The 19,636-nt window shown below is 37.7% G+C and overlaps 1 protein-coding gene across 6 annotated transcripts; it reads right to left on the reverse strand.

Moving 5' to 3' along the window:
- Positions 1 to 109: 109 nt before the first annotated feature.
- Positions 110 to 19,279, reverse strand: Dhc64c (dynein heavy chain, cytoplasmic). 6 transcript variants are annotated; one of them, XM_076389446.1, is made up of 23 exons: positions 18,917 to 19,279; positions 17,873 to 18,390; positions 17,109 to 17,795; positions 16,701 to 17,075; positions 16,491 to 16,626; positions 16,056 to 16,429; positions 15,075 to 15,146; positions 11,620 to 14,970; positions 11,141 to 11,535; positions 10,754 to 11,064; positions 10,594 to 10,682; positions 10,351 to 10,380; positions 9,053 to 10,199; positions 8,462 to 8,957; positions 7,760 to 8,375; positions 6,878 to 7,672; positions 6,601 to 6,802; positions 5,578 to 5,776; positions 4,991 to 5,108; positions 4,545 to 4,916; positions 1,700 to 4,462; positions 1,427 to 1,624; positions 110 to 1,364 (listed from the first exon to the last, which is right to left on the reverse strand). In XM_076389446.1, exons 1-23 carry the CDS (start codon positions 19,158 to 19,160, stop codon positions 930 to 932), a joined length of 13,923 nt encoding a protein of 4,640 aa, XP_076245561.1. In that variant the 5' UTR covers positions 19,161 to 19,279; the 3' UTR covers positions 110 to 929. The 6 variants fall into 6 exon arrangements, with proteins under 6 accessions (XP_076245561.1, XP_076245566.1, XP_076245564.1 ...); XM_076389451.1 differs by lacking the exon at positions 5,578 to 5,776 and adding an exon at positions 6,238 to 6,433; XM_076389449.1 differs by adding an exon at positions 15,761 to 15,796 and having other exon boundaries at positions 16,701 to 17,795.
- Positions 19,280 to 19,636: the final 357 nt, after the last annotated feature.

Raw genomic sequence — 19,636 nt, forward strand, 5'->3', positions numbered from 1 at the left:
ATTATGGACCATAATAAAATTTTTATGTTCTTTTATAAATCGTAATCTATTTTTTTAAGGTTTAATTTGAAATGGTGAAACGAAATTATTTAAAAAATATAGGTACCACTGGTGTTAATATTATTATATTATTTAATATCGCATAATTTTACAGATATAGAAGTGACTATTTTTGGTTGAAGAAACAGAGTATAAAGAAAGAGTACGGAACATGTAGTTTTTTCTTCTTTTTCTTTTTTATAATAACACTTATGGAGCACGATAAGTTATTTATTAGATGCCATTCAAATAATATAAAGTCTACAGAGCAGTACTTTTTTAGTACTTACTCGTAAGCAAACGCAACTGTAACTTTGTTACGGAAAGCGGCCTTTCTGTCTTGAACGTATACAAAACTAAATTAAACTATGTATATTACAATCTTGTTATCGAAACGATTCTGTAGGCAGATGTCTCGCATCTTCCTAGATTATGCTAACCATTGAACAGAATAATCCATTCCATTGCACGTTTATAGAATGTGCTGGAAAGTATTTGTTGACGTACTAAATAATTGTTTTTTACCATATATTTATCTATAACGGTAAAGGTAATGGGCAAATGTTTACTAATAGGATCCAAAATACGAAGCTATGCGAACATCACTATTCTACATAAATGAAGTTCGGCATTCCTTATATCGTCAGTTCACATAAATAATTGAAGACAAATAGATAAATAAATACCTTTATGAAATCCTATGCTACATATAGAGAATTAAAGTATCAGTTTGAAGAAATTCATTTGCCCATATCCCTAAATTATACTGATAATTAAGTCGTTGCAAAGTAACTGTATCGTAATATTATTCCTTAAATATCGTTTTCGGTTAAAAGATTACGTTCGAAAGACTGGCTTTCGAAAGCGATTTGCTCTAGCTTTAAAAGTGTTTAATTCAAAGCGGTGGATGTAAGAACGGCGACTCCTCTCTCGTAGAAACTATGAGGATCTTGACTAGGAGCAATGTTCAAATCGACAGTGAACAGTAATTCCGTACGCGTACTATTTAGGTAAACTGGTAAAGACAGTTTGCCTTTTCGAACTTCGTCGGTAGAAGACCGTATCCACCTCAGCATGGTAACTGGTAGATCGGTCATTATAGTCGAAGTCAAGTATAGCTGATTATCCTTACATTGTGCTCCTTGCAACTTGAGGCCCGTCACAGCAAACGAACAGTCATCGGTTGCGATATTATCAGCGTCTCCAATTGTTACATCCAACTGAAGTTCTTCCAGTGACCAACTGTTCGCTTGTGCTATACACTGCCTTGTTGCAGTAATATAGGCTTCAGGATTCAATAACCCACCAAGCCAAACTGGGAAACTCTGAAAAATACACGAGTATATCAACGATAGAATCAATAACAATATCTAAATAGGTAACAAACCTTGATTTCCTTAGCTCCTCCTTGAGATACTAGTCGTGAAACTTCTTGCAACTGCGATACCCTATGACTAAAATCTGTTATCCACTGTATGACAGTACATCCTCTTGGTACTGTATACCGTCTCCAGCCACCAGGTAGGATACCTTTTACTAACTCCGATAACATGGTTCTATGATAATTCGTTTGCTTTTTCTTTCCCTGAAAAGTATGACACATGTATCGAATTCTTAATTTATGAAAATGTCCAACTAATTATAAAATCTAAAAGCATACCTGACAAATTAAGACTACGTCTTCTAAGTCATGAATTACATCTTGAAGTAATTTCGCGCCACTGTTCACTTCTCTCTCGAAATATCTGTAGAGAGGATCTTTGATATTTTCAACGGTTCTCTTCAGTGTCGGTAGGTTCTTAGGAAGTAACTGAAGCCAAGTTGAAGCTGAATTGTGCAATGTTCTCATCCATGAAGGACGGCCATCGGCTTCCGCTTCTCTGGGGGTATCCAAAGATTCTTCGTTGGAATATGCCAATTCATCTTCATCTTCTAGCTGCTGCATCTTCAACAATTTTGATACCAAATCCGTTCCTCTGGTTGTAAGAAGTACCTTTTCAGCATTATTTGGCAGGCCGAGCCAGGAAGGTGTTTGCCTATCAGATAGCGATTCGATCCATTTAAGGAAGTGATCGCGTCTAGTACCATCTGGCATAGTAATATGCCTTTGACCACCTTGTAGACCGTCGATATTGGCAACCAGCGCGAAATCTGCCTCAAACGATCGTGGAGTAAAAAGTTTTCGAAGGAATGAGGCCAACAGCCGTTGATCGTAGTCATTGTCAATTTTACCGCCGTATATACATTGAGAGAGCAGCGTCACCAAAGCATCCCAAGGCACTTTTTCTGGTGGTAAGTTGGTTCTGCCCATAGCAGTTGCCTCTATCCATGTGTCTAAAGTGTCGCAAGCTACTCTCAAATCACTCTCGTTGAATTCATAGTGTTTCGCCCATCCCAGCGGCGCGTAACGAAGACGTTCCTGAACTATAGCATGGAACCACGCTAACAAGAAGTACAGGCGCGCTCTCTCGTTGGGTGCTTTCATCATTCTCGAAGCAGGTACAGTACTAAATGTTCGTAATAGATTTGCTCTAATGCCAGGAGGTGGCTCAAAGACAAATATTCTACCAGCTCGCAATAGATTCACAGGTACCTTCGGATTAATCTCCATAGTTAAGAATAGCCTGAAACTGGCATGTGGTTGTAAACTATGTAATTTCTTTTCAAGTTGAACCAGCCACTGCGGTGCTAAATGAACGTTTTTCAGCAATACCCATCTACCAGCTTTCACAGCCATGTTGATCGCTCTGTCAGCTTGATTGAATCCTTCTGCAGATCCTATGGCAATACTAGCTATTTGTTTGCCTGATTCAGCTGCCAGATCATCGACTCTACCAGATGCATCAAAGCCAGGCACCGAGCAAAGCAAGGCGGGTACAGTGGCTTTTAATTCGTTCTCAACAACAGAAGCGAAATCAAGTTCTGACTCTGCCGCAGCCATGAACGTTTCTCCTAAAGCAGAAGTGACAACTAAGGACGCTGCGGCTATTACACGGTCTGGTCGGAATGCCTGAATTATAAGCAACTGATGCATAGCCGTTCCTATCGGTGTTAAAGGTTTTTCTTCGTCCCAAAGCTTTGGCACGCACGTCTCAGGTGTCGGCGATTGTAGCCATGAGTTAAACTCCACATTTTCTTGAATCTTCTCGGCCAATTTCTTAAAAGCGGGAAGCCTGAGACTCAATCGCATCATAGCTTCTTGTTGCTCCGAAGTCAAATTAGGAACGATAGGTCCTCGAATGTTCAATACACCTTCTTTACCTCGCAAAAAGAATGTAAACTCACTATCATAAGTAGATTCAGTAGTAATACCTTTCAAATGAATCCTACACAGCAATAATGCAAATGTTAATCTGTCTGTGTGTAACATTCCACGAGCGACACGCTCGTAACAAGCTGAGAATAAGTCACTTGTAATAACCGATAGCCGTTGCGTGTAATCTGATATATTGTTTAACCTCGGATTTTGTGACAAGACTGACGTGAAAACATCCAAAAACATTTTCAAAGAATATTGGTACAAGAAGTGGACTTGGTTTAAACTGTCCATTGTGAAGTACATGTTTGAACAAGCTTGAGACAGAGGCATGTACTGCTGTGAGACTGTTTCAATCTCTGCTATTACTTTATCTGTTTCCTCCACCTTCTTACTAATATCGGCAGCTTCCTGTTTCAACGTTTCAAGGGTAGTTATCACAGAATCATCATCAAGAATCTTTCCTTTGGCATCGTTCAATGCCTGCAGTAAAGATTTCTCGAGTTGCCTTAGTCGTAAGTGGAATTCGCCTTGTAATTTCAGTAAATCGGATCTCTTTTCATCAATATCAGGACGTTCAGCCTTTAGGACTTGGTTCAAGCATTGACTCTGCAACGAGCTTCTGGTGACAGTAAAGTTGACAAAGGTAACACGAGAGCAAATATCTGATGGGAATTCCACCGTTGGATCTCGCGTGGACAAGAAAATGACAAAGGATGGAGAAAGATCAATATCTTGGTCTCCAAGAGTGATTAGCACACGACCACCCGTTCTCCTTAATTCTCTGTTCAAAACAGGGTTTAGTATCGGATCGTAATTCTCAACATCCTGCACTAGTAGGGGATTACCAAAACGCAAAGCACTTTCAAGATTCTTCCTAAACGAATCGTCCAAGAAGCTCGTTTTGGTAATTTTTCGGTCTTTAAATTCGTTCATTATAAATTCAGTTGCTTGTCCCGATGGATCAATGATCAACGGATATCTGTTGAATCGTTTCAACATGATAGCATTTTCGGTACAAAGATCATCCGTTGGTAAAGCATTTGCTTGCCATCTCAGACGTTCATCGGGATTCGAGAGATATTCTGTCCTTGCTATATCTGGTCGGAATTGTAGATTTGCATGTTGTAGATGCTGACACCAAGTACTGAACAAATTTTGTCGATACTAGCGAAGAAGGAAATAGATATAAGTAAATATCGTTTTTTAAATAAAAAAATAGAAAATGTTGTCATTTTGAAATACTTACATGTTGATCAAAGTACCCAGCATAAGCCAGAAATGCGGACGATAAAAGAACATCTCCAATTATCGTAGACATTTGACTCTTAAATGTTTCGCTAGTTGCTTCCCATCGTTCCCTTTCAATTACCAAAGATTTCAGCAAAGCAATAGAACGATCCACTTTAGCCTGTACACTTTCTAAGTCAGCTTTAATAGCTTGAGCTTGAGAAATCAACTGGGCATATTCCTCCTTGTATGAAGCTATACTCTGTTCTAGCTGTGCAATCAAATTTTTCACTTCCTCGCCTTTCTGCTTATTGGTTTCTGCCTGTCGTTCCAATGAATGGAGCTCGTCTCTTAAGGGCTCAACTCGTTTCAACATATCTGCATATTCGATCTAAAAGTTTTAAACATTAATTGCCTATTTTTTTATATTAAAGATATAAGAGATACTGTTTTACGACTACCTACTTGAGCAGTAGCCCATTTAACGAGAGGCCCACAAGCCATACTGGCTCGATTAACTTTTTCAAAGTTATAATCGGGATTGCTTAAGTAACGACTCTTCATTTTTTCTCTCACCTCGTCACTAAGTAAACGTTAACGAATATATTAAACTCTTTTAGCCATAAAGATATTATACTATGTAATTGTATGTATATCATTGTAAATACATTTGATTAACGAATAAAATTTAGTATTTTATATTATACACGTAACGTCGGTTAGTAACACGTTTGTCAATTATCGTTCACATGCTCTTAAGTAGTAGTAATTGTGCGTTGTGATTAACATCAGTTTTCCTTTTGGTTTAGATTTGAGATCAGCAAGCACAGAGATTAGTTGTACATACATGTAACGAGTATTAGTATTACGTATTAACTTGAGGCAATCGTAATTAACTTCTCTTTTTTCTAATTACAATCCATCTTCATTTTAGACGTCTAAACTTTCTACAAAGTGTTTATGTATCAACGAACCGTGTTCGCTGATCCCTCGGTACAAAGAATTTCATCTCGTTCATTAAAGAAAAAGACAAACAGTGAAAGCATGCTTACGTAATATCCTCGGTACTGAAATTAGAGACAATAGTATTGATAAAATTGTCCCTCATGATGACAGCGCGAATAGATTTCCAGTCACTGGCATTTTCACCGAGCAACAAGCAGATAGACTCCAACGCGACCTTCACGATCGCCGGCGGATTCGCCATGGACCGAACTTCGACTAAATGCTGTTTCTTTATCGATTTCACCGCTATACGAACAACGAAATGATTTGATATAATACAGAGAAAAAATATAGTGCAGGCATGTGCAATTAGAAAAGTTATGACAAAAGTTATGCAAGAAACAAGCTCCGCGGGACAGGCTGTGCTTCATTTCAGCTGACCTATAAAGTTACAGATCGAAAAGGCATGACCAATACTTCATATATATACATTGTGATACATTATTTACGTACTTTGTCACGTTCTTATAATAGTCTAATACCATAAATTTGTTCCATTTTGTTACTTCAAATATTTGCTAAAAATATAATTGATATAAAAAATTTCTTTTATAAGAACGTATGTACACGTGAGTGAGTGTGCTGGTTGTTTTCAGCCAAAGGACACAACATGTATCGTCAAGCAGAGTTATGGGATTGTTTCTGCCTCGGTAAGTTCCCACGTGAGTATTGAACATTCAGCAGGCCCTGAATAGTTATTTCCTTACGTGATGTCCTCCGTGTTGAAGTTGACGATAGTTGGTATGAAGCTATCCTTCATAATGACGGCACGAATTTGCTTCCAATCAGTAGCATTTTCCTCAAGTAACAGGCATATCGATTCTAAAGCCAGCTTTACGAGACTGGGAGGATTTGCCATTGATCGAATTTCGACTAGATACTGGCGCTTAATTCCCTTGACAGCTACACTCATTGTAAATATTTCAGCACAGCATGCGACACGTGATATCAAGACATTCGAAATGTAAAAACTGAGCGACGATTGCAATCATTTGTAAAAAAGAGGAATCGATGCTTGCTTCTACAATCGTCGCGATAATTCAAATGATTAACAAATAAATTATACGTACCGTTTTGTGCATCAATAACAGCAGGCTCGACTTGCGCTAGATCAGCCATTACATCATCCCTCTTTTGATTAATGGCGACTGTCTGTATTGCTAATTGTTGCTGAATCTCCTGACTCTGCACCTTCTTCTTTTCTGCTTCTTGCTGATCTTTTACCATTTGCCGTAATTTAGCATTTGCTGCTTCATTCTTAGCATGCAGTTCCTACGCGAACAATATGTGTAAAGGAAAACAGAGCTTTCAGCACATAGTAATACTTGTATAAAACAAATATCTTACTTGAGATTTGATAGCCAAGCTTTTTTGCATTTCTTCCACTTGTTCCACCGTTTCTGCAATTTTACTTAAACCTACGTTTAAATGCAATTGCTGCTCTTCCAGATCGCTTCTCTTCTCTTGATACAATTTGACGAAATGGTTAATGAAATCTAAGTAGTGGCGAGGAGTAATTGCCATGGTCCTACTGCCTCGTTTTGCGAGTCTTGCGTTGGCTTTGTGCAACGTTTGATGCACGTAAACGCAAGCGTTTATAACAGCATCCCTGTGGGAAGGCTGCGATGGAATTAAAGAACAAACAGATGGGAAAAAGTCTGGAACCTTCCATGTAGGTCTTTCTAAGTCTACACGATTAGTAAATTCCTTTCCAACTTGGAAGAGCGCGTTGTCCGACCAATCACCGAACCAATTTAATACGCATCTGTTGAACAATGCTGGCGAAGTTGCTGCCCGATCTTTAAGGCCATCAGTGCTAGGATTCATTGTAAATACTACGTGCAAGTTTTTCATCACTTGACCAGTGAACCATTTGTAGAGCTCTTCGTTGGAATCCAGCATAAGTCCTTCACGCTGTGTTCCTTCTTTGCACTGTGTCATAAGTGTCGTATACTCATCGCCTTCGAACAAGCCAGGTACTTCTCCGTTTGCAAGTAATGTGTTCATTCGCTCAAGGAAGCCAGAATCTAACACGTTAGATTCATCGAGAATGAAGGCTATCTTCTCGTCCTTGCAACCGGAACGCCTCAACACTTGTCGCAAATCCTCATCAAAGTCTTCACCAGTATACTTATTGTGTACCTTTACAAATCAAACAAATAATGCTTTGTGAGTAACTTAGAAATACTATTGAACACAACGGAATAATATGAAAGTACGTATCTATACCTTTATTTGGAAGATGGATAAGCCATTCATCCATGCAACGAATCTAGACAGAGTCGTCTTACCAGCTCCAGAGACACCAATGAGTAACAGGTGTCCTTGAGGCTGTCGGAAAATTCTGTCGATTCGTAAAACATGTTCGAGAACTTCATCGAAAAGTACCAGAGGCACGTCTAATTCTTCTTCATAAAATACTTTCAATCTTGCTCTAACGTAATCTCGTAATTCTTGTCTATTAACTGGTACGTAATCCTTTGACAACCAATTACTATACAATATAGGCCTGGCCAAAGCTTTTTCTCTGTCGACACTCATAAAGTGTTTCATAGCGACTGCATCTATGTTCTTGTTAGTCCAAGCCCTTTCTGAGTCTTCCACTAGTCTGTCTTGGAAGAGACGAAGAGCCTCATGTGCCCATAAACGTACTAAACCTTCGACAGACAGATTATCAAGAGGCCTGATAGCTTCACAGATCCCACGCACCCACCGAGTCATCTCACGGGGAGAGTAAACATAATGCGGCTGCATGTCTTGAGTAAATCTCTCTTGCGATGCTAAATAAAACTCCACCATTGCATTGGTTAAGGATTCTGCGTAGCCCCTCAGTGAAGGAGTTAATCTAAAATAATATCATGTGAATTCTAATATGCAGTACGCCTTTGAATCGTTAATAACATTAATGTAGACATCGCGGACTATTCTTACCTGAGCATAGCACGTGTGAATGTACCATAGATTTGTTTCAAAGAGGTTTCTCCTGGATAATCGACATAAATAACTGGTACATGTCGCAAAAATCTGTGGCTAAGAGGCTTCCTGCCTGGATCTGTCGGAGGATTACAGGCACCGACAAACTGAATCCTTTCTAACGTAACCCATGCTTGATCGCTAGTTCGATAGAAGCCTTTGTGTTCTACTAACTGTCTCAAGAATGAGATTACACGTTGGGTACCGTAGTTATCCATGTCAGGTAAATTGATCTCGTCACAAAACAGGACCAACCACTTGCCCAGTTGCACTGGCGATAGTACAACGCCGTTAGGTGTCTTACGATATTCACAGTAATGATCGAAAGTCTTGAGCAACAGCTCAGGAGTAGTAGCCGATGAAAAGTTAAGACCAACAACTTCCATATCAGGTAAAGCTCGCAAAGCAGAAAATAAAGTCATAGTTTTACCAGAACCGGGTGGTCCACAAAGCACTGTAAGAAGAAAATATACATATATATGTATATCATTGCTATATGTACTTTGTTGCATATATTTCATCATGATTTTTACAAAAGCATTATATTACCTATCGGTTTGTGCTCTGCCAACCATGTGTAAAGCAAACTTTCGTGCCTTACAGTGTCCAAGGTAGGTACTACGATATCTGGACTTGCGACTTTATGTGTTTCCACTTCAATCTGTGGAACCTTATTGCTCCATGGCAACCATTCGCCATGAATGCTTACTTCGAAATCTATAATAGGGATGTTACTTTGCGTAGGCAATGGTACAGTTGTGATTGATCTAATAAAATCTCCTAAATCGGATCTAACTTTCAATTTTGCGTCTCCAGCGAAGCTCCAAAGTAAAGCGTATACTAAACACTTTGGTATATAACGTTCCAATTGTTCACTGGGTAAAGGAAAGTCTGTATGAGCGTGATTGTACTGTAGAACATTGCGTACAGATTGATTTAACATGGAGAAGAGGGAGCTTAATGCTCTCAGACGTGTGAAATCCATGATGTGTTCTTGTTTCATGGCATACTCCAAGCATCTCACCACCAATCCGTCAGGAGCAAAATAGCTCTGCAAAATACTGGCAACTTCTCTTTGCACAGACAAGGCAGGAGATACAGTATCATCTTTCTCCGTTGCCTTTTTGCCAAGATTATCCTCTTCTCCATCCTCAAGCGGAATGTTTCTTAAACGTAGCATATAGTTTTCAAATATCATTTCTGTGGAAAGGACATCTTCGGAGAACCAAACCATACCACAACGTGAGACCGTAGCCAGTGTAGCATACTTTAGATCTTGCACTTCGAACATAACTCTCACATTCGGTGGTAGGCTTAAACGTTCACCATTTGGTAGCGTGAGTAGTTTGTTATCGTCTAATACAGAGTTCAAGTTTTCAACCCATTCTGGATCAACATCACCATCAAATATGATCCACTGTCGCTTATTGATTTCTCCTCTTACGTTATCAATAATCTTTCTAAGAATATGAGTAAAGAGACCATCCGTCCATTCACGAGTATTCGGGTCCAATACACCATACAGTGTTTCTTTACTAATGGCTTTGGGATCGATCACATGAGCAACGCCTTCTACTCCTTCGAATCTTTCTAAAGCTTTTAGCAACACTTTCCATGCCGTCGTTTTACCAGAACCACTGGGTCCGACCATCATCAATCCATGATTCAGATTGCAGATTTGGTAAAGTTGAAGTACCTAAACAACAGAGGTATTACTAATCTCGAATTTAAACTTGACTACCGAATCAAAACTGAAATGATAATCATGCCAATTTACAACGCAGGATATCTACGAAATTAAAAAATGCCGATCACGTGATACTGATCATAGTTCACTTTGCTCTTACCTTTTCTACCCAGGTCTCACCGACCATTTCCTGAGGGTGCGTAGGGTAAACAATTTAAACATTAAGAATACATTATATCTATATCGTATCACATATTTTCATGAACAAAGGACGAACTGTCAAAAGATTGATCGCACTTTATTCGTACTACTTGTTTCATGCTACTATTTCTAATGGGCGATGAAGTGAGGGAATAATGCAATGATGATTATTTACACTGTCAATATTCAAATGTTTCCTTACCTTCTCTTGCCAAGCTCCTCCTTGCTCGTCGCCTTCACCGCACACTAGATATTCCTCCATACATACTTTTCTTATCTGATCTTTCAATCCTATAAATATAAAATGATCATGTAAGCAAAGACGAATTACTCAAAGCATATAACATAATTTAGATGATTACCTTTCATTTCAGCACGTGTATAATTTACATTCGGGAATACGTCACTGAGTAAACTGAATAGTAATGGTATATCTTCAGCGACTAATTTTGGCACCATCGTTTCACAAACTGATTGAATAAGAATTTCTTGTTCTGGTAAATTTTCAGCGATTGAAGCTTCATCAATAATGGTCTCGCTACGATTTTGCATGCCTTCTTTAATCTTCTGAATGCGATCACGTTTCACATTTCCCGCAGAAATAAGTACAGATTTGAGGGCTCGAAGGCCGAAGTCGTAATGAGATTGATTAGAAAGTTGTTCATCGCACAGCCTGAACAAATAAAATATAGTTGTAGACTTCATAAAAAAATATAATATAAAGATCTAATAAATTTCTGAGGACTTACTTGAAAAATGGTACGATTTTGCACGCAAGTTTCTCAGCCGATCTAAATCCTTGGCTAAAAAGCATAACTTCAGCAATTAATTGTCTATCTGGCGTGGTCATGGCTAGCGATCTGAACAGCTTCTTCAAATTATCAGGAAGATTTGATCGTCCAGCATAGCCTGGATTCATTGTAATAAAGATCGCCATATCGGTAGATACTTTGACTTGCTTGCCTACTAATTCTACACAAAGCATTCCTTCCTTTTTGCCTTCCATCTGACTTTTCAATGCTTCTTGAATAGTTTGTACTTGTTGGGAGACAGCTGAAAGCATGCGTTCTTCCAAACGATTGAATTCATCGAAACAACCCCATGCTCCAACTTGGCAAAGACCGACAAAGATACGGCCCATAGCCTAAAGAAAATAAGTAGTAATGTTATTTAATTGACTGTAATCAGTATCGATTATGATGTTACTGTATTCCTGTTCTCCACTTACTTGAAAATCAAAAGTTTCATCACAATTGAAAACCAAGACAAATCTTCCTAGTTGATGACCTAGTGCTTTTACGGATTCAGTTTTTCCTGTTCCAGCTGGACCGAACGGAGAACCTCCGAGACGAGCTTCCAAAGCTTGAGTCATCGTTAAGTAGCACCTATCTGTTAAAGGTGTTTGAACTAACCTATCTTGAACTCCCAAGTATTCAAACCCATAGAAGAATTTAGCATTTGCCATATGTATTGTAAGTTGCTGCAAAACTTCAGTTTGTCTCGGATCAAAATAAAATCTCATTTCGCATAACCATTCGAATGCCTTTGGATTGGACACTTTATTCGCAACCAACCTTCTTGTTACTGTGCGTTTGTGTACAAATTCATTAATTAAATGTTCCAACTTTTTCCGTCGTAGAGGAGGCTGCTCTTGAAGAACAGAATCCGCTAAGACATTCAATGTGCCTTCGACTTGAAGCAATACTCTTTCTAAGGAATTCTTACTAGGATCGCTTTGTGCTTCGTGCAAAGCTGCTTCAACATCTTCTGACCATAAAATTTGTGCAGCCAGAACTATGATTTGAGCTTGATAAGTATCGCACCATGTCATGAACGCCTGATGATTGATATTACCATCTTTGAATTGTTTGATATCTTGTACCGCTCTTGCAAGACTCGATGCCAACGTCACTCTCATTTCTTTCTCTACAAGAGTCAACCATTCGTTAATTTTGGGATAATCAGTAGTAGACACGGGATTCTGGAAAAGTACCTCCTCTCCTTCACGAGATGCTATACCGGTAATAACTGTATTGTCCTCATTTAAGAGAATAGCTGCTACACCAGCAAACATTTTTTTAAAGTGTTTTTGTAATCGTGCAATGTTTTTACTATTTCCGATAATTTCTAGCAAATCTTCATCACCAACAAAGTAAAATCGTGGGAACGATGTACGCTCTCTTTCCAGATATTCTCCAAGAGCTTTCTGTATCTTTCCGAGCAAATCGGCTAAACGTTCAAGTGCTCTTTGGACACCAGGAATATTTAACACATCCATAACCATTGGTGATTTCGATACTTTTTTCATTAAACCGAGAAACTCGGAACTAATACTTTGGAAGCGTGACGTTTCAACAGGTAGTAAAGTTTTGATGTCAGCGCTTCCAGAAAAAATTCCCTCCAGATATACCCAACGTCTCTGAACATCTATCCATACATCGAATAATGCATTGATTCTGTTTAGTTTTTCTTCCCAAGTCAGTGCTTCTTCTTCAAATACTTTGTAATAAGGTGACAATTTCATAGCGGCCACAGAGTTGATGTGCTCTTTAACTTTGTTGAAGAGATCATCCCAACCGCGAATTAATTTACATTTATTTTGATAATTAATTAAATCCAACTCATACATTTGCCAGGATTCTCGAACTTGTTTCAAGAATTCCTCCAACGCCATTTCACCTTGCGCAACAAGAATAATATCTTTGACTATTCCTTCGTTTTTCTGTAAATTTACGTCCCACACCTGCCCAAGAGTGAGTTCGCTTAGCACCCAGTTCACTCTAAGTTGCTTTGTTAATTGTTTCCAGTGTCTCTCTTTCAAAGCATCAGATTTTAATTCAACAATTAACATATTAACTTTCGTGTAACTCTGTAACATCTTCTTGACATACTCATATGAAGAATACTGCCTGAGTCTGGCCGGTAGTTCCTTCAACTGTGCCATCATTGTGTCTAACTGTTGACGTAATTTTCTTGGTTGAACCGATAACCATGGTTTTTCGCGGGTTTCGTCTATCTGAGCCCATATCTTTGACAACTCTGACCAAACTCCTTTCAGATCCTGAAGCTCTTCGAAAACTACTTGCATTCTATCCTCACTAGTAGACACTCCTCCCGGTTCTTGCAATTCTAAAGCTTCTTTAGCCTTTGCTACATTGTCTCGTTCCTCCTTCAATCTAGTAAACTTACTCTCAAATAGTTGCAGTTGTTGTAATGCATCATCTGGTCGCAAATGACCTTCGACCGGTTTGCCCCTTTCCCAATCGCCCAAGAAATCGGTAGTTCTTATTTCAACCGCTTTATCTTCCGCCACAATCTTCATTTGCAATGAAGCAACCTGTGTCTGTATGCTCGTATCCTTTCTCCTGATTATTTCATTGAATGCACTCCACTCACCCTCTATGTTATCCACATGAAGCCATGAAGACGGAAATTGAAACCTTTGGCGTTCCAGTATTCTTTGACCCTCGCGATATATGTCAACCTGCTTCTCCCAAACTTTCATCTTACGTTTCAGAGATTGGACATAAGTTATAAATCCAACTGCATCAGAAGTACTAGCAGCTTCGATTGATTGTTGTTCCAAATCGCTTCTAGATTTCGACACTTGTGCATGAAAGCTTGCCATTTCATTACCGAGAAGAGTTCCGAATTTACCCAAAGTTTCTTTGTGCCAAGAATCATATTTCAAAGATACTTTACTCTGCACCTTTGCGAAATCAATGATTACAGGACCGAATTCGCGTCTAGTGTCCGACGTATCAAACGTAGTTCTAGTTTTCTTAATATCGTTCAAACATTTCATCCATAAGTTTATATTTTCTCCCAATTTTCCGTACAAGTTGTCTGGCTGTAGATCCCAGAGTGCCTGATAGCGTAACCACTGATCTACATAATCAGCAATATCTTTCATTTTAGATTCAACTGCTTCATACGCTGCTTCCAGAGGTTGTTTTCCACTGGGCAACTTGGTAAGTAGGTTCCTGTAAGTACCTGATTCGGGCTTGTCTAGACCTACTTGATATCTTGAACTCTGAAGTCGGACCTGCGAAGTGACAATAGCTTGCCATGCAAATAGTTGTTGCATTATCTGAAATCTCGCATCTTCGATGCTTGGATATAAATACATAGTCTGATTAGTTATGCGAACTTCGTGGATTTGATTCTGAATTTTCGGATCACCGCCAGGTTTATGAGTAGGTTGAGAAGGCGCATCTGTGTCCATGCTTAAATCCACTTCTTTCTTTTGACCCCTAAGAGCATCTGTCCACGCTTCTATTCCAGCTTCTAGCCTAGCTGCTAAATTCTTTTCTACTTCTTCGTCAAGTCGAGATACCCAGATATTCAAATTGGAGTAGTTTTTCAAAGATAGCTCATCAACCGCCTTTTGAATTTTAGACAGTATATCAGCGAAAGTATTTGCCGAATATGGACACGTTTCGAGAGAACGAACATCAACATCCAGTTGTTCTTCGACTACCACAAGATCCTCCACTTTTTCTTGAAATGAAACAACAGCATCGGAAAGTCGCTGTACATACTGATCTAATTTATAACTCTCCCAAATTAAGGCAATTCCCTAAATTACAATTTACGCATTACAAGTAATTTTACAACTTACACATAATATTATAACTAATATTGTAACATGTATTGTAATATTATAACTAATATAATACTTACTTCTGAAATAAGCCCTAAGATGTCATTACGCATTCCAGCAACCAACGGTATGATACTGGCCTTATCCTCGATCTATGGAAAAATACGAACTGTGAAATATAATTTAAAAAATGTGACGCTATCAATACCAATACAATTTTACGACATAAATTACGATTTACCATTCAATAATGTACATACAAAAAATGCAAACAAAAGTTTACATATTCATAGCCAATACTAAGAAATTGTATAATTCTTATTTGCACCTTAAATGTTATAAAAATGTAGAAATACAAGATGTTATCATATCAATTACAAGCAACTTTGAATGTGCGGATAGTCATATTTTCTTAATCATAGTTAGGTATATATTTTACGAAAGACAGAAAAAAATCACAATACTATTCAAGTAGAATTGTTAACATTCTTATGAGGTCAGTGAATTAAAAATCTTATCAAACGAGAGAAAAATGTCTACGTAACAAGATTTTATTTTAATTAAAAACCAAAAATCCGGAATTTTTCCCGCACATCCTGACGATTTACCTACTTTTTTCAGATAAACTTATACTAAGTTTTTTTAATTATTCACTGTACTAAAATAAAATTGTATCATTTTTCTACAAGATGCTAAGCAGGCATACAGTAATAGTTTGCATATAGAGGCAAGATGCATAATTCCTGAAAGCATCATTTTTGACTACCTTCAATACAGGGCAGTGAGGACTCCGATTGGTAAGCTAAAAATATTGGAGATCCAAGGAATTAGAAATATCAGTGTAACTAATGTACTTTTAACCTGGCTTTATTCCCTATCATTTTCTATGTCTTATTCATATTTAAAAAATGTTTAATTTCTAATTTTCTAAGAGTGTCAGTTCTAGAGTAAAAACGTTCACAAAATAAAATTCAGTTGCTATATCAATGTAATTTGTTTAAAATCTTACATAAAATTTGAAATTACGTAATTATAAATAATTAAATACAACAAAATATTACCTTCTCGAGTGTCCTCTCGTAAGTTCTGATGCTCTCAATCAAGCTGATTGCAAATGGATATAGTTGATTGGCTTGGTGAGCTTTATTCACAATCGGTAATGGTACGCGGAAACCAAGATTCCTCAAATTCCTCACTTCTTTCGATAATGTAATAATTTCAGGAAGGAAATTAACTTTCAATTTCAAGACATTGCCGCGTCCTGTTCGCGATCGTACATTATCTATTGTGAAGATCCTTCCAGTTACACCGAAATTTCTTTGCTGTACTTTACGTGCCCAGTCATCGAAGATTTCCTGAGTAGATAGCTTCATGCGAAAACTGTCTCCGTCGGCCTTTAATTTCTGACCTTCAATATGACTTTCCCATCCTTTACCTAATGAAAAAAAAGTAAGTGAGAACTGTAGAGATATTTGGAAAATAATCTTAGCCTTTACCTAATACATCTTCAACCCGCTTTAAGTACATCGTTAGTTGATAGTCTATTTGTTTAACCCACATAATGGAACCAGCAACAGGCGGTAGATCTCTAACCGTGCTCATTTTGCAGCACTTGCTTTGTGCATATTGAACCTATATTAATAAAAGAAATAAGTAAACCAATTAATGAATAATATATATGGCATTTAGTTTCATCACTTTTTTACCTTAAACTTCTCATGTAAAGCTTCGATATCGTCTTTTACCCTTTGTATTAATTGTGTCTGATATTCTCTAATAGCACCTCGAATATGAGGTCTTACAAAAAGCGCATTAAAGCGCGAAAAAATTCGAAACATTTCGTTTGCATTCTTTGCAGTACCTAATTGATCTCTGAGATGGGCTGTGATTCTGGCTTCAACTCTCTCAATACGTTCTTCGTATCTATGAACAGCAGCTTTCCAGGATTCAATACCTTCCTTGCTAATATCGAGACAGTCTATTTCTTTGACATTTTCATATGCTAAATTTACTTCGCTAATAGCATTTGCATCTGCTGCATCTAAAGCAAACTCAACCTTTACGTTGTCATTATCAGGGTTCTCCATTGCAGCATTATTATTATTTTGACGAACTGTAGGTCTAAGCACACGAACAATGACTGTCCTGAGTTGTTCATGTTGGCGACGGAAATTTCGCATATGTTCCATCCTACTTTGTAATTTTTTATGTGCTGGTGAAACTCTCCATACCATTTTCAAATGTTCCTCACGTTTTTTTTTAAGAACATCCCTTAATAATCCAGTTAATTTCTCATATTCATCATCCCAGGTATTAAATACTTCAAAGCATTGTCCCATAACTTTTTCAAACTCATCAAATGGAATGTGCATTAATATCCTGGTACCTAACACTTTAAGAAGCTGTTGTCCTAGATCCCTGGAGATAGCTTCTACTAGTTTCAGTACCCTTTGAACCGGATACTTTGTGCTTTTAATTTTTCGCAAGTGCATAAAAATTTGTTGCACGCTAATTCGTATTCTTTCAAGTTCTGTTGCAGATAACAAATCATTGATTGGGAAGTCTTTCATTAGCGGATTATAATCATTGACAGTAGCTAAAGCTTGTTGTAGACCAGTATCTGTATCAAAGCTAACTGTTGCATGGAATCTTTTTCCATGTTTGAGTATATCCAAAGTTAAAGAAATTTCTATACTTTCTCGCTTCTCTTGTATCCGATGTAATGCCCTTTCCAAATTCAACCAAAAAGAAATTTCCTGAAGCGCAGTACCTGATTCTGGATCTCGATTCAATTTAGTAACCTGTAAAGACATCAACAATTACAATAGTAAGAAAATAGTGTAAAAATATAGAAAAACGAAAGCAATATAATTTTTACCTTCTGAATCTCCTTTATCCACCTATTGACACCATTTTGTAATTGATTGAGAAATGTTGAATCCTCAACTTTATCACCAAAGTCAGCAACTTTTGGTTTACGGTTTTCTTCTGCACACTGTTTAATAACTTGTGCAACAACTGGATGAATTTGCAATGAAATTTCAGGTATATCTATATTTTGTTGTAAATGTAACAAACCCATTTCAAGTTCTGCTATTTTCTTTTCAACAGATGGTGCCATTTTATCACCATCTCTGTCTACACGACCAGTTTCTTTGACATAACTTTTAAAATAAGGGGCCATGGTTTTACTTATAGCGTGCAATGTTTCATAGGGTGGCCCATCTGAAAATGTAACTAAACGCAATTGAGAATGAATAGATTTATCCGCTTCAACTACTGCTCCACGTTTTGTTAAAACTAAGGAGGCCATTTTAGGACTAGTAAAATGTATCTCATTAGAAATATAGAAAACATTATTTTCCTTTTCTTCGTCTGCTTCATTGGTATCTTCCTCTGAAAAACAATAGAATAAAAAAAATGAAATGGAGTAACTACAAAACATGCATAAAATAATACAAGTGTAACATCCTTTTTGAAAATTTAAAAATATTTCATTTAAAAAATGAACGGTTACGGTAGTTTAAACATTTAGGTTTCTACTTTATTTTATTAATATAAAAAATGTTAGATATAGATATGAAAATATGATTACAATCGATGCATTTTCCGTGTATGGATGTACCGGTATACTTTCGCGATAAGCCATGCTGTATAAGTAAAAAATATGAAGGAAAACAACGTAAGATTGTCGTTACGAGTATTGATCATATTAAAGTATGAGTCATATTCGAAAGAAGCGTGACTGTATTGAACGGTAGTCAAACATCGCATTAATTTTCAGAGTACGTTTCCTGTCCTCGCGAGTCGATGTACCGTTGTATCAAGAGACCGCAATGGAGGATATCGCAGAAGGGCATAGTGCAAAATTCAGAAGAGCAATCTGTCTCGATGATTTGTCGTGAATCATCGGTAGACGTACCTTTACTGGAACTTCTTTGTATGTAAAGCGCCCACACTTGCGAATCGCTTAGGAATTTCTTTATAGTGTCCTGATTGGTTTTGTCCTCGAGAGCGGAATTGAACGCGGGTGGTACCACCTCTTCGTCAGGTAAAAGAACCATCACCACCTTTTTTAAATAACTTGCAAATTGCCGGTAGCCTACAACTATAACGATTTGAGACTCCGGGGACGGTTCCCCGGAGCCGTCCAAGGAGTCACCCATCCCGCGTTAATCACTATCGCAAAATCTTTAGAATGTTGAGCGGGTGATCGGCCGACCCCCGCTCTACGATCAACTGTCACACGAGTGATGACGATCTAATAAGCATAGACTACACTGTAACACAAGTTCTCACAGACTGCAACGATTCTTTGATAATAACGCCATTTTCTCCTATCCTATTTTATCCAGCATTTTGGCTCGTTTTCATAACATCGCAGTTACGTCATTATACTGCACTTTTATAACTTAAGTCTTTACTTCCAAATATATTTATCCTGTGCAAATAATTATCAATCAAAGGTATCCATCAGATTCTTTTTCTAACTTACTTATAATCTTTTAACTTAATTATCGCGGAAATTGCAACTTTTGCGATAGCAAATTCTTACACTTCTTAGGATAGAAACGTTAACTTAAATACGTATGATTCATGGCTCTTATTTAACGTTCGACAAATACGCATTGAGCAGACAATG

This window comes from Calliopsis andreniformis, chromosome 12, assembly GCF_051401765.1.
Source record: "Calliopsis andreniformis isolate RMS-2024a chromosome 12, iyCalAndr_principal, whole genome shotgun sequence".
NCBI classification, from domain to species: Eukaryota; Metazoa; Arthropoda; class Insecta; order Hymenoptera; family Andrenidae; genus Calliopsis; species Calliopsis andreniformis.

What these genes read in the sequence shown, in the direction of transcription:
- Dhc64c (XM_076389449.1), bottom strand. Translation starts at nt 19,160, where the DNA reads ATGGGTGACTCCTTGGACGGCTCCGGGGAACCGTCCCCGGAGTCTCAA. An exon ending in GTGAGACCTGGGTAGAAAAG is followed by an intron (nt 10,200 to 10,350) that starts GTAAGAGCAAAG and finishes TCTGTTGTTTAG; the next exon opens with GTACTTCAACTTTACCAAAT. An exon ending in GAGGAGCTAAGGAAATCAAG is followed by an intron (nt 1,365 to 1,426) that starts GTTTGTTACCTA and finishes TGTATTTTTCAG; the next exon opens with AGTTTCCCAGTTTGGCTTGG.